Below are 14079 nucleotides of genomic sequence, written 5' to 3' on the forward strand. Positions count from 1 at the left end.
TTTTACTTTAGGGGTGAGATTTTCCCAAATGATCTCTCCCCTGGTTTCTTTATTAATTTGGGTGGTGACAGTGGAGAGTCTATCCCCAAAATCGAGGGTTTTACGATGTTGGGGGGAAGTTTTATACCAAAGCCTGGGAGATAAGGTTTTGGGGTACACTGGCTGGCCCCCACTTCTGCATTTATCGTGCTAGAGTGGGGAAGGAGCCATGACAAGGAGCAACGTTGCTGGGTCCTGGCCAGGTTCTGCCTGGGACTGCTCTTGTCCACTGCCCAGTTTCCCCTGTGGAATATGGCGTCGTTTTGCCCGGGTGCAGTGGGTCGCTGCAGCGTGTCGAAGTGTTGGCTGGGAGGGTTTGGAACGAAAAAAGCTAGTTGCAAATGTTCAGTGTCTTTGGAACAAGAGAGGTTTATAAGGAAAATGCCGTCTGCAAAATATCGTCTCCCCTACGCCGATGCAGAGCTGTTCCTTCCAGTCGTTTGTCCAGGCTTGCTTGGAATATCCTGAGCAGTAGAGTTCCCGCTGCTTCCCTTAGGGAGTCCATTCCTGAGCCAACAAGCGGGGAAAGGTGAAGCGTGAGATCTCAAATGGAGCTCAAAAGGCAGATTATGTAGATTTTATTTCCCTGTAGCATGTCAGATTCCGGAGTGTGGCGCCAACGCACACAGAACAGCGTTTTGCCCCATCTAGCCCACCGGGGGTAGTGCGCAGGGACTTTGCTCTTCACGGACGGCCAGAGATGTTTCTGGGGAAGATTTTGTGTCGTTGCCAAGTGCGTTCTATTCCTGTTAGAAATGCAACGAACCCCCCTCCTCCGAAGCTCCTAGACACGGCCATTCCTCTTCTGCTCGGAGCCGGGTCCTCGCTCCCATGTCCCAACGCTGCGTCACTCTGCGATAGCCGTGGGGCCCGCTGGAAGAATGCAGGCAGCACGTGGCGCCAGAACTGCAGGGTGCGTGGATCCCGTTGAAGTCTGTGCCGAGAAACCTGCTGCCCCCCGAGATGTACGTGCCGCGCTGCACTCCTGAGGCGACTCACAGGCAGACCTGACCTGTGGCTCCTGGACAATGGGGTCGTTGGAAGGCAGAGGCTCTAGATTGCAGAATGGACCTTCCTTTACCTAGTCCCACTCCCCCCCACTTCCTCCGTGTGCTGCCACCCTCAGCTCGCTGGGCTTGGCGGTGTTTGGCATGTTCATGCATTGCGGGCGGGGCGGGGCGGCATGCTGGGAGCAAACCTGCTTTCTCTCTGGCCGGGCTGCCTGGCTACGGAATCTGACACGTGCCACCGCGACAAGCGAGCGCCTCACCATAGCCTGTGGGTTGGCCCAAGGCAGGGCCCTGCAGAACTCGGTCCGCTGGCATGGGAGAGCACCGCCCGGCCTCAGATTGCAGCTCACCTGGGGTGCGCGTGGGGCCGGGCGAGGGGAGGCAGCGCTGCAGCCAGGCCGGCCGTGCTGCACTAGCTGAGGGTTGTCTTGCTCCCAAGGCAGCTCAAGCCTTGCAATGCATCTCTTGCTTCAGGCTCAGTCCGTGAGCCTACGCAGGGCCTATGCCGGCTTGCAGCCCTCAGCATGAAGGCTGGCCCCTAGGGCCGTGGGAGAGAGGCCACGTTGCTATCACCTAAGTGTAAACACTGCTGAAGGTAAATTCCCGCTTTCTCTGGAGCAGGCTGCAGTGTGCTTGGCCATAGCAGCTGCACCAACATATCAAGGACACACAAGAAGGCCTGGGATTTGCAACCCACTGGCTCTCGGGTCAGCCCGACCGGTTGTTGGGCTCTGGGCCAGCCAGGGCTCCGTTGATTTGCTTCCCGTATACGTTGTTCAGGTGACTGCAGTAGGGGTGAAGTGGGGACACAAACCAGGGAAGATCGTTTGGAAGGAAAGCGCAAAGCTCGCTAAGCTCTCTGAGGAACGAACAGGGGAAACTAGAGGGCACTCGGAGGGAGAGGAGGGCTAAGCTGGTAGGGATCGAGTCCAGCTAAATCAATAGCAAGTGATTATCTATGTGCACAGGCTGCACCAATTGAACTGAATCAGTTTCCAAACTGAATTAAACTGGTCCAGTTTCACTTGTAAACAAGGCCTTGCTCTCAGACATGGCGCTTGAAGAAGGACTGGAGAAAGATTGCCTCTGGTAAACTGTCCCATGCAGAGAGAGAGCGGGAGCTACTCCCTGTTTGGCTCCACGGGGGGACTATGCTCCGGCTGAGCCGGAGTTCCCTTATCCGTCGTTGAGAAGAACCCGCGTGTCTCGGCACTGTCTTCGCACGCATGGGTAGCCTCGCGCTAAGCGCCACAAGGCCTGCAGGCGGCAGATACGGGGACGGCAACGTTCCATTTGCGCTCCAAGTGGAGGCCAGGTGTTGGTCAGCTGGAACTTATTGGAGACAAGCCAGCGCTGCATGTTTCTGAGCACTCAGAACGGGCGGAGTGAAACGATGCAGGGAGGAGTGAAACGATGCAGGGAGGAGTGAAATGGTGCAGGGATTGCCAGCATCTCTAAAGGAAGCTGCGGCGCAGCCGTCCCTGCAAGTGTCACCTGCGACTGACAATCCAGTCGTTGGCCCATCCAGGATTGAGCCATCTGTAGGGTAGGATTGTAGACCGAGACAACTCTGAGTACCTAGCTGGCTCAGATCCCCTTGACCCTGGTCCTTCTGGGGACAGACCTGGGGTTGGCAGGAGGGCATCTCTGTCTCAGTACTGCCCGTCACAGGCTTGGGGTCGTTCTGCAGACAGCAGGCAAGGTTGCTCTTCAGTGACTTGGCTCCAAGGGTTCTTGTGTGGGAGGGTCTGTCCCCTGGCTTGCCCCCGCTCTGTTCAATGCACATAAGGAGACAGGGCCAAGAGAGAGACTGGTTATTACAGCTCTTTATTTCTCTCCTCTCCGGTGCTTGGTAGAGTTTGAGTGGAGGGTAACTGGTGACTGGCTGCACCTCGCTCACCATTGCGATGTAGGAAGATACGGGCCGGGAGCCGCAGCGTTGGGCACCTTCAGGAAACCCTGCAAGTATTTCCCACTGTTGCCAACTTTGAGTATGCCCCCAACCAGCCATAACACATGGCCCCAGTGTGGACAAGTCAGAGAACCTTGCTCAGAGCCGGCTCCAGAAGCCATGTTAGTCTGTTTCAGCAAGAGCAACGCCAAGTCCTGTTGTGCATAAGCCTTTGTGGGCTGGAACCCGCTGCTTATGTCCTACCGTTGGCTATTGTTGTGGAGTGTTACAGGGCACTGGTACAGTTCACCCCAGAAGTGGCTGCAGTTTAGCTATGGATCAATTCAGTTTAGATATAATTCCGCTCTATAGCCCCTCCCTTTGTTAAAGGTAAGATGGCTGCAGTGAGTAGAAAATAACTGCCAAGTATGTCACAGGTTCAATGGAAAACGACAACAACATTTACAAGTAAGTCTTCAATGCCGTTTCAAGCTAACCATTAAGTGACTGGTGAGAACATAACTATTAAAGCCTGTGCAGATAAGATAAGGTACTATACACAAGATCTGAATTCCTTTGCAGTAAGGATGTTCCATCACACGAATCTAGCCATGTGAGTTCTGAAGTATTATTACGGCCTTACCATTTGTTGTCATTAGAAGCGCATTCAGATTGTTCAGCAGGAAAGGGGTTTTATTAGCCCTGACCCTGCAACTAGATCTAGATACGCAGATGCCTGTACAAGGGGCTTGCCCATTTGGATGTGAAAGCAAGATTCATACCTGAATGTAAGATCGGTACCTGCCAAGATAAAATTCATATCCGGGAGTGATTTCTGATTCATGCCACAGAGTTGATCATTAACACTGCAAGAATGTCCACGGATCTATTTTGTTTTGTGCCACGGATGCTGGTTTTTTTGCTGTTTGCATTTCCCACGGCTAGGACACTGAGGCTAAGATGGACCCTTTCATTTTTGTTTTTATCCACCTTTGCTATCTGGTACCCTGGCTTTCCTGTGTGCACAGGGGTTTGGATGCGCATTCACCCTTGCAAGAGAAAAATGTTGAAATTAAAAAATAAATAAATCTGTGATTATTCATTGGCTTGAAAAAAAATTCTGGAAAACATTTCTTGCCATAGTCCCACCAACACGCCCCCCAGAGTCTGCCATATACAATATAGATGGTGTCTCTTTAACTGAAGCCCTCAAAGCAAGATTTAAAGACTTAAAATGACAAAGAATCCACCATTTGCACTAGTTTAAAGCTGCAAGCAACCCATGGCCCATCCTGCAGAAGAAGCTGATGTCTTTTTAACTGTAGTTTAGACCCTAATTTATGAGGGAGGGAGGGAGAAACAGGCATGTGTAGCTTACCTTAGAAATTAGGAAAAACCAAACAAACAGCCCCTCAGCTCTTCTGTTAAGTGATTGTCCATGCAAAGTCCTATATGTACCAGCATTCCAGAGTGTGAAAAGGCTTGCCCTGATTCCTCAAGCAGACAGGCCCCGAGCTTTGCCTCCCGTGACTTCTGTGCCATACGTCTATGCTGCTATTAAACAGCCCGTCAGCCGGAGCCCTGCGAGCCCGAGTCTGCTGATGTGGGCCAGCTGCAGACCTACCCTGAAGGGCCAGGCTGTGCTGTTATAAAATCCAACTTCATGTTCACGTGCACCAGGAGAAGACTTTGCAAGGACGATCACGGACAGAAGAGCGGAGGGCTGTTTGTTTGGGTTTTCCTAATTTCTAAGATCAGCTCTGGGCTGGACCGGCGATGTGCAGGAAGTCAGACGAGGTGATCATGCTCGTCCTTTTGGGTGTTATCTGTGAGATGAGAAGTAGGTTTAATGGGCTGCTAGGGATTTTCCTGGCATGAAGTCCCCAGGAGTGTTAAGGCAGCATATCTGGGCTACATCACACAACCATCTCGTCCCTGGGCCACTCTCAAGGGAAATGGGGAGGACACGGTAGGTATTTCTCACTCTGCCATGGCTCCTGGGTGTTAGAGCAGCCTTTGGGTCACTGACTTGTGCAGGGAACTGGGCTAGTCCCCAGGCAGTCCCAGGATCCAAGGCCACGGAAGTGGTACGTGTAAAGCCACCTCCATCCACCCGTCCTCATCCATTCTATGCTGGGTTAGCATCCCAGAGAGACTCTTGAGTCCCGATGCTGCCTCGCATTCCTGGGAGCTGCTGCCTTTGGCTTATATTTACATTTTGTTTGATCTCAGGTACAGAAAAAAAATCCAGCTGAAAAAACGGCTGTAACATCCTGCTGCCTCTTGGAGCTGTTCCGTATGCCCGGCCAGAGGCAGAATCACAGTGAGGGAAATATAAGCAGCTGGATTTAACATTGTCAAGACAGCTCTGATCGCAGCCGAGTGAAATTAGCTCTGCGTTTCCCCTGCTCTCCCTCTCCTTCCCTTCCCACTATAATTCCTGCCTCTCTTTAGGTGTCTGACAACGGGGGCAGCAGTAAGCAAATAGTTAAGTTTTGCTTCTCCACCCCGTGGAGTGTTGGGGGTGTTGCCTGTGTCAGAAACAATATAAGAACAGTCGGAAGTTGCAGTTGGCAAGTGAGGCTTGGCGTAGCAGTGGTGGGGCATTTAGATCTGGTGGGGACTGTTTTTTCACTGAGACTGTAGACACTTGATCTGCCCAGAATGCCTGAGAACAAGAGGAAAGGGAGAGGAAAGGGCAAAAAGAACAAAGAAGGGAAAGAAAGGGAAAAAGAACCAGACCCAGGAAAAGGTACTTTCAATTTTTAACAAATTTTACTGCAATTAAAAAAAACCCTCTGGCAAGTGTGTACTTGTAGATTGCATGAGTCCACCGCAGTAATAAATAGCATCTATCAAGCCAATCTGTCTCCATCTCATTCATATCTGAGGCAGGTAGAAATCTTGCTTTCTCAAATCCTCCTCCTTGCTAATCCAGCTAGAATTTGGGGCAGTGTGTTCTCTAGAAATAGCAGCACTCCTGATCTCCTTTCCAGTCGGGACATACTAATTACAGGGTTTCAAGCTAATCCTTTTTTTTCTTTTCCTAAGGTACAATTCAAAAGTCTCTGGTCAGGCATGGGGGGATATACCTTGGGATAGATGAACGATCATAGACCAAATCTGATTTAATTTACTGCATCGTTATTCAAGCAACTGTATTGCATGTCAGCTAAAAGCACGTGTAGTGGAAACCTCCATGCTTGGGTTTGGTAGTGGATTGTTAATTACAGGCGCTGCAAGATGTGCTGGCTGGTCCCTGCACCTAGCACTGTAATTGCTTAGCTGATGATGGGAGGACGGTCATGCTGCGTTGCATTCATAGTGTTTTCTGCAGCACTGTTTTGTGCTGGGGAAGAATGGACAATACGACTGTTCTGGTGGCGACGTAGCAGTGTGGTATCTCTCTTTCTCGCTTGCCTCCATTGTTCCTGGGGGTTACTGATGTGCTGTGTCTGGTAATTTATCTGGACAGTGCCGCGGCTTTGTAATGGTTTTGCTTTTTACTGGTATGAAGAGAAACTAGAAGCTGGACTCCTGTCCTGGGGTAAACTTTCCAATGGCTTAGCTCTACGGGGGTTCCTAGCTTGTGACCCACATTCTGTTCTTCCCACAGCTCTGAACAGACTTGCCCTGGGTTTTCCCTGGTGTAACTGATGGCAGCATTTGTCTCTGCCTTCGCTCATCATCTTTTCAGGGCTGTCCCCCTGTCTCCCGCCTGTGCCCAGGCCGCGTGACCATGTTGGGAAGCCAGGAGAGGGGCTGTGCGGGGTGCTGTCCAAGCTGCTACGTTGTGGTGCCATGAACAGAAGGGTCCGTCTTTGCTGCAGGACTAAAAACCAGCTGCTGGAGGAGGGAGAAAGTTCCGATTCACAAATAAACACTCCCATGATGGGGCAGCTGTTTCAGAGCAATGGGAGGGTGGGAGTGGCGTCTGCCCTGTCCCATGCGCAACTGGGGAGGGGCAGTGCCTGGGGAGTTGGGTTGTGATTAGGGTACATGGGGGGGTACCTAACACTATGTGGTTGGGCTATGGTGGGTGGGGGGCAGGATCTGGGATGGGGGTGGCAGGAGGCAGGGGCCCGGTTCTGGAGTAGAGGGGCTGCAGGCGGTGGGGGGTGTGCCTGGCCCTGGGGGAGAGGAGCTACAGGAGGGGGGGTGCCTGGCCCTGGGGGAGGGGAGCTGCAGGAGGGGGGTGTCTGGCCCTAGGGGAGGGGAGCTGCAGGCGGGGGGTACCTGGCCCTGGGGGAGGTGGGCTCTAAGCTGAGAGCTTGGGCAGCAGCCCAGGAGAGAGTCAAATGCCGCCCAGCTGATTAGCAGAGCACCCACAGTTCCTGCAGCTGGCAGCCGGTGTTTCCACTGGTGGTGCCCATCTGCACATGTCTCAGTGCACAGAACAAAATTTTATTCCACCCAGGGACTGAAAAAATTAGAGGGAACGTTGGTGGGGTGATGTCTCTGTTGGTTTCAGCCCTCCTGTGCAAAGCTCCAAGTGAGACCGAGGGAAAAGCAAATGAGAAAAGGGCCCCACCTGTAGCCCCCTACCCTAGGGCCAGCCTGGAGAGGTCCAGAGTCCGGGGTTGGCCTGGTTCCTTTCTGCTGCCCCCGACTCGCCCTCCAGCAGGGTGTGCCCCGGCACTCTGGGGACCCATTTCCCAGCAAGTGCGGTTCCCTGGGGAGGAGAAACGTGCCCCGTGTTGCTGCTGATCTGACTGGGAGTTGCATGCAGGGCAGTTCTCTCCCTTCCCACCCTGTCACCCTTGGGAGAACCCGGAAAGGTCCCTGGGAAGACAAAGGAAGGCATCATGTAGCGGGGGGGGGGGGGGGGCTAAACACCCTGTCCCATTGCCTCTGAGGTATTAAGCTCCTAACTCCCATAGAAAGGTGTGCAAGTTGGGTGCTTAAATACGTCTGAGTAGCTGGGGCTTGGGCCCTCTTCCCCCCCCCCCCCCCCCCAGGAATATGAAGGTACCAAATTCGGCTCCTCCAGCTCTGGCTCTCCCCAGGCAGCAGCGAGCGAGAGTGCGGGCCTTCCTTCGTACTAAGCAGATGTCTTACTGGCCTAGCACACAAGGCCGGAGTCTCTCCTCACGCAGTCCCGCTTGATGGAGCCTGCAAGGCCTCTCCTCCCCAGTGTGTGAGGAGAACTAGCCCTCCGGGGGGGGGGGGGTTTCGTAGCCAAGCCTGGGACACCCCCTGGAAGGGGAGATCCGTGAGGCCTGATGGGCCCTGTGGGAACGGTCTTTCTGACTGCCGACTGTGTGACAAACGCGGGAACAAGCTCTGATTTTCCAGAGTGTGATAGAGGAAAAAGTTACACCTAATGTATCTGCTTTCTCATTTAATATACCTGGAGCAGGCTGAGAAACTATAGGAATGTACAAGGGGAGAGGCATCGAAAAGGGGACTAGGAATGGGGGATAGAGCCTGTAACCAAAGGGTCATTGGTTCCAATCTCAGTGACTCTGTGCTGTTACCATATTGTTACTCCTTGGTGACCAATGTGAAATGACGTTTGGGGGGCTCTGTTGCTTCCAGCAGAGAGGTGTCTATAGATCCTTGCAAGTGCTCACACAAATTCCTCTTGTGAGTCAGCAGCGGGACCTGCGCTGGGTGATACAGGGACAGTTTAGTCTCCAGATCTGTCAGTTGCGGCCTCCCTCTCCAGCATGGAAGTACTGCCGGCGGGAGCACCGGTGAAGGGTTGTAACTTAGGGGAAGAGTTTCCCAGCACAGATTTCAGCTCCTGTTGGCTTTAGGCGTCCACGGACATGCAAAAAGCACAAGCGGCAGGCTGACCTCCGGGGCGGGCTAGCCCCGTGTGCGGATGAGGAACCGAGGGAAGGCACGCCCTGCCGGTTCTGCCCACTGCTCTTGCAGCAGGCTGGGGTGGAAGACTTGGGGGATGCAGGTCTGGAGGAAAATGCCTCCGTGGGAGTGCAGCTGAGAGGGCGGTGGGTGGCGAAGGACAAGATTTTGGGAGGTTGTTGCCAGTCTCCTTCCTGCTGTGACACTTATGGGACGGACCTCGGAGAACAGGGCCAAAGTCACTGGTGACCGGAGGGGAAAAAAATCTTCCCAGAGCTGGAGACCAGCTGCCAGAAGAGCCGCGACCAGGGGAGCAAAGGTTGTGTGGAAGCCTCCTTGTTAGGATGAACAAGGGGGAGATGGCATGATGCCAGGGCACTGGAGAGCGCCTAGTTCCCTCGAGGGTGCACGGAAGCGTTTATAGCATCGTAAACAAGGGGAAGAGAAGCCAGACTTCCAGACGGGAGGAATCCCGAGAGGTTGGGACCCTCAGCTGTGGGCTCGAGGGCAATTTGCAAGGGAAAGACAAAGAGAAATGGGCAGTACCTTTTGGCTGAGTTCCTGAGCAGTTCCATGCGTTCTCTCTTCCATTCTGGTGGCTGCACGGAAACTATTGTGTGTGCAGAATTGTGGGCTGTTCCCCATTGGCGATCAGGCAGGGAGACCGCGAATCACGCTGGGAAGGGTAAACTCTGAAAATCAGGGTGTAACGGGAGTGAGGAGGGAAGGTTTCCAACGCTCCCTTCTGAAGAACATGGCAACAGATGCGTCCTTCTATGTGTGTGGTTTTCACAAGAGTCGGGATTTGATCGTAATGTCCCTCTGGGAGATGTCAGCAGGCAGAGACAATCTGCATGAGAGAGAAAGTCTTTCTGCGGCTCTTCTGTGCTTTGGTGAAGAGCGTCAGGTTAGAAATAGAAGGGTCAGTCTAATTGTCCACATTACGAATCTCCCAAGAGTGGAGCATCAGACCCGAGCACGAAGGTGAACTCTGATTCGCCCAGTAATTCTCGACGGATACGATTTACTCCCCAGTGCCGCGTAGGTAAGAACGCCCCCTTGCGGTAAGTATTATCCTGGGGTAGGCTTAGTTCTAAGCACTTTGCCAAATGGCAGGGCATGCGCTAAGCCTGAAATGGGTCCATGAAGATGGGAAGACCCCAAAGCAGGATCAACCTCAGGAGCCAGGCCTGTTTGTTCCTGATGGAGAAGAACTGAGGAAGGAAGAAATCTGTCCAGAGCTCCTTAGACCTATTCAGCTTTTCTCTCTTTGCAGTTCCTCTGGGTGTTTTAAGGGGGGGGCGGTAAGTGGATGTATCCCCAGGAATGAATTTGGCCATGTATTTATTGAATTTTAGGGAGCGCTATGCTTCAGCATGGTTAAGGGCTACGTTTCTTCTGGCTCTCAGAGGGGGCTGTTTGCGTGGGGTGGAATCCACGCAGGAGCCCTGGTTTGTGCATTCTGATCCGGACGCGAACAGTGTCTGAAGAGACGCTGGAGAAATGATTTCCTTGTAGTGTCTGGGCCTGGGGCCCCTTCAGGCCTGGCCATGATGCCAGCTTCCTAGCGCTGCTGAGGTGTTGCGAAGGGATAGCTGGGTGACCCCAAGTCCTACAGGCAGCATAGGCGGCCCTGACTTACTCGCTGCTCCTCTTTCGTGGAGAGGCAGGGAGCAGAGGGCCTGCCTGGGGCTAGAGGGGTGGGGCAGGAAGCCCAGCGTCCCAGCCAGCAATCCTGGTCTAGTGCAGCAGTCCATGTGAGACAGCGCCTGCCGACAGCACCTAGAGCATCCCTTTGGCTGGCTCAGGATGGGGGAGCAGAGAGACGCTCCCCTCAGCTGCCTGAGCGTGGACTCGGCACGGCCGAGGGCTTTAAACCTGTTCCAGGCGGGACTCAGGAGCCGAGGAGGGCTGGCCAGGAAATCTGCCTGTGGCAGAGGTTTAACTGAGGCCAGGCGAGTCTGCCCAGAGCGCCCACCTCCCGTGCCCTGGGCGAGCTGGCCCGCGATGACCGCCAGGCAGGCAGGAAGTCGGAGAGGAAGACGGACCTGGAGAAGGTGAGGCGAGACGGGCTTCTTAGTCACATGAAGAGCAAGAAGTGCCGTCCGTGCCATCCACAGTGCTGGTTTCCTGAAAGGGCCGGCTAATGGCCAGCCCCGGTTCTCTGCCTCAGGGGTTCCTTCCGTTCCAGTGCCTGTCGGGGCTGCTCTGCACGAACCCACCGAGAGTCACCCGTCCCCCCCCCATTGAAGACTCTTGGCGCGGGATCTTGTGGCTGGGAGACCAGGCCCATTTTAGCCATGGCTTGCTTTGGAAGTAGGAAGCTATTGAAACAGTGTCGGGGCCACAGGGGTCTCTTCCCCGCGATGAGGCTGGTGTTTATGCAACTGGTTTTCTTTTGGCACCGTTAATGAGAAATACTTGTACTAAACTCAGGGTATCCTTCGAGAGAAAGATGCAAATGAAGACATTTGAAATTGCAAATGAAGCCGGGATTTAAATATCCCGTGCTTCATTTGCATATTTGCGGTATGGCACTATTTCAAAATAGCTCTATTTTGAAATAACAGACGCTGTTAAGACACGGTTTTTTCGAGAGAAAACCTTCTTTTGAAATAACTGGTAAACCTCATTGTATGAGGAATAAGGGTTATTTTGGGAGAAAGGTTTTCTCTTGAAATAACCGCGTCTTAACAGCGACTCTTATTTCAAAATAGCGCCATAACGCAAATATGCAAATGAAACACAGGATATTTAAATCCCGGCTTCATTTGCAATTTCAAATGTCTTCATTTGCATCCCTCTCTTGAAAGAGGGTGCAAGTGTAGACATACCCCCACAAGTAAATATTTAGGTAATTAACAAATTGGTAATTGTGTTTGGCAGAGTCTCTCACCAGGGCTTAGCTGGGATCTCTGGGCAGGTCCTGCAAAGAATTAGAAGTGTTCTCATGTTTTGTTGGACCAGTGGTAGTGATGTGATGAGGAGACGTTTGTGGAGCCTTCAGTCTGAGGATCCCAAAGTGCTTTACAGGCTCCTGCTGATCCTCGTAGCCTCCCTGGAGCACAGAAGTTGCACTTGTGATTATGGACATCATTTAGTCTGTAAAATATTTGATGGGTGATGTGTGGAAAGGAAAGAACCCAGACTGTTCTCAGATCCCAGTCTGAGACGATCTGGCTGGGGGTTAGGAAAAAAACCCTTGCTAGGTGCTAATTGGTTTGAGACAGAACAAATAAGGAACTCCAGAATGCCCTCCGGAGTCACTTTTTGAGGTAGAAGTTACTTTAAACTGTGTTAAAACCCTATGAAACACAGGGGAGCTGGCATGAAAGTTTGATAGAAACCCTCGCTCCAAGGGAGCGTGTTGCCACATTCTCTACGTTTACAGTCATTTCAAACAAACGCTTCTATGTGTGTGTACCCAGATTTGCCCACGGCCATCATTTCAGAGAAAAACAGGTTCAAAAGAATAGGCCAGCTTCTCAGTGGATGTAAATTTGGCTTAGCGGTGCTGGCTGCCATGGAACTGTGCTGAGTTGACCCCCGTTGAGGGTTTGACCCACTAGTTTTCAACTGAGGTTCACTTTGAGGATGGGAACCATTTGCAGCTACCTGAGGGGGTTGAAACCAAAGCCAGGACTGCTCCCGCCCAGGGTGTTCAGTGCATTTCGAATGGCTGTGGAAGGCAGCGGGTGGCTAAGCTGTTCTTGGGAGATCTCTCTGTGTCTCCCGCTCCTCCTTCTCCAACCCTCCATGCAAAGCCTGTGCAAGGGTTGCCAGGTGTCCGGCATTCTACCGGACAGTCCAGTATTTGCGCTCTTTGTCCGGTAAAAAAATCAGAGAATACCGGACATGTGCAATGTCCGGTATTCTCTGATTTTTCCGGCTGCGCACCGGACGGAAGCCTGGCATGGGCGGGGGAGCGGCTGGAAGGCGGGGCTCCAATCGGCACTAGGAGCCTGTGATTGCTCAGAAGTCTGGCAGGAGTAGGGGAAGTGGCTGGGAGTCCCTCCGCCCCCTGCACTTCTGACGCGCCCAGGGCGGTGATCGCGGGAGTCCCAGCTGGGAGGCGGGGCCGTGATTGCCAGTGTGGGAGAGTGGTTGGGAGAGGCAGTACTTATTATCCTGTGCTCCTTTTTTGGGTGGGGGGGGGGGGATGGTTCTGGCAACCCTATATGCAACCCCAAGTGAGCGGAATCTCTTTGCCAAAGCAAAGCCTGAAAAGATTCCCACGTATCTGACCGGATTCCACGACCTCCCGTGGCACTGTGGCCAGCTCACCTCCATCGTGCAGCTCCTGGTGTCTTGCCCAGGCCTTGCTGAGTCGCTTGCTTCCCTTTTAATAACTCTCCCATTGAGAACCAGAGTGCTACTGATCTGGTGGGTGGCTGGCGACGGCCCCTGGCTGTGTGCTGCAGTGCGTGGGATGTGCCATTCATCTCCAGCTCCCTCGCTGCTGCGACACTCACGCGGTGTCTTTGCCAAGCCCAGAGCCACCCGTAAAAAGCTGCTGTCAGTTGTTGGCAACCTTGTGAAATTGCTCGATTCCAAAGGCAGGCCTGCCCGCTACTGCTCCTAGAGACTGCACGCTGGTGTTAGGCAGAGGGCCTCTGGAGCGTCAGGGTTTTAACATTCTCTGGTTTTGACTGATTAGGAAAATATTCCTAAAAAGTCAGCACATGTGTTTAGTATTTCAGCTTTGTATGGTTTTTCAGGGCCTTGCAGGTATCTATTACCAGCAAAAGCACTCAGAATTCACCAGTTGGAACAGTTTGCTGCTATCCAAAAGTGCTTCCTGAAATGGCTTGAACATTGGAATGAATCCAGAGACCCATGGCCCTACCAGTCTTACTCAGGCAGGGGCAGAGGAGCACAGTCAACTTGTGGAACTCCTTGCTGGAGGATGTTGTGAAGGCCAACGCTATAATGGTTCAAAAAAGAACAGGATACATTCAGGAGGATGGATCCATCAATTGCTATTAGCTGGCATAGGCAGGGAGGGTGTCCCTCGCCTCTGTTTGCCAGAAGCTGGGAATGGGCAGCAGGGGAGGGATCACTTGATGATTCCCTGTTCTGTTCATTCCCTCTGGGGCACCTGGCATTGGCCACTGCAGACAGGACACTGGGCTAGATGGATCTTTGGTCTGACCCAGTCTGGCCGCTCTTCTGTTCTCACCTGATGCTCTCTGTTGGAGGGCAGGCAGGCAAAAGGCCTCAGCTCCCAAAATGCGCCTGACCATCTGAGCGCTTTTGAAAATCTGGCGGTACTTTGATGATGTGGGTGTCTCCGTGAATTTCCTTGCAGCCGAGTGCTTTCATCGTGTAGGC

General features: G+C 53.0%; 1 protein-coding gene across 5 annotated transcripts in view; it reads left to right on the top strand.

Moving 5' to 3' along the window:
• Nucleotides 1-14079, top strand: part of NRG2 (neuregulin 2) — a 199531-nt gene that overhangs the window by 70109 nt on the left and 115343 nt on the right. Inside the window, exon 1 of one of the 5 annotated variants that reach the window (XM_075900100.1) lies at nucleotides 4764-5692. The exons of the other annotated variants lie outside the window; for them this stretch is intronic. Within the exon in view, the coding sequence (XP_075756215.1) occupies nucleotides 5605-5692 (88 nt within the window). The 5' untranslated portion in view covers nucleotides 4764-5604. Of the gene's footprint in view, nucleotides 1-4763; nucleotides 5693-14079 lie in introns of those variants that run through there. 5 annotated transcript variants of the gene reach the window in all.

This window comes from Pelodiscus sinensis, chromosome 17 (assembly GCF_049634645.1).
Source record: "Pelodiscus sinensis isolate JC-2024 chromosome 17, ASM4963464v1, whole genome shotgun sequence".
Taxonomy (NCBI): domain Eukaryota; kingdom Metazoa; phylum Chordata; order Testudines; family Trionychidae; genus Pelodiscus; species Pelodiscus sinensis.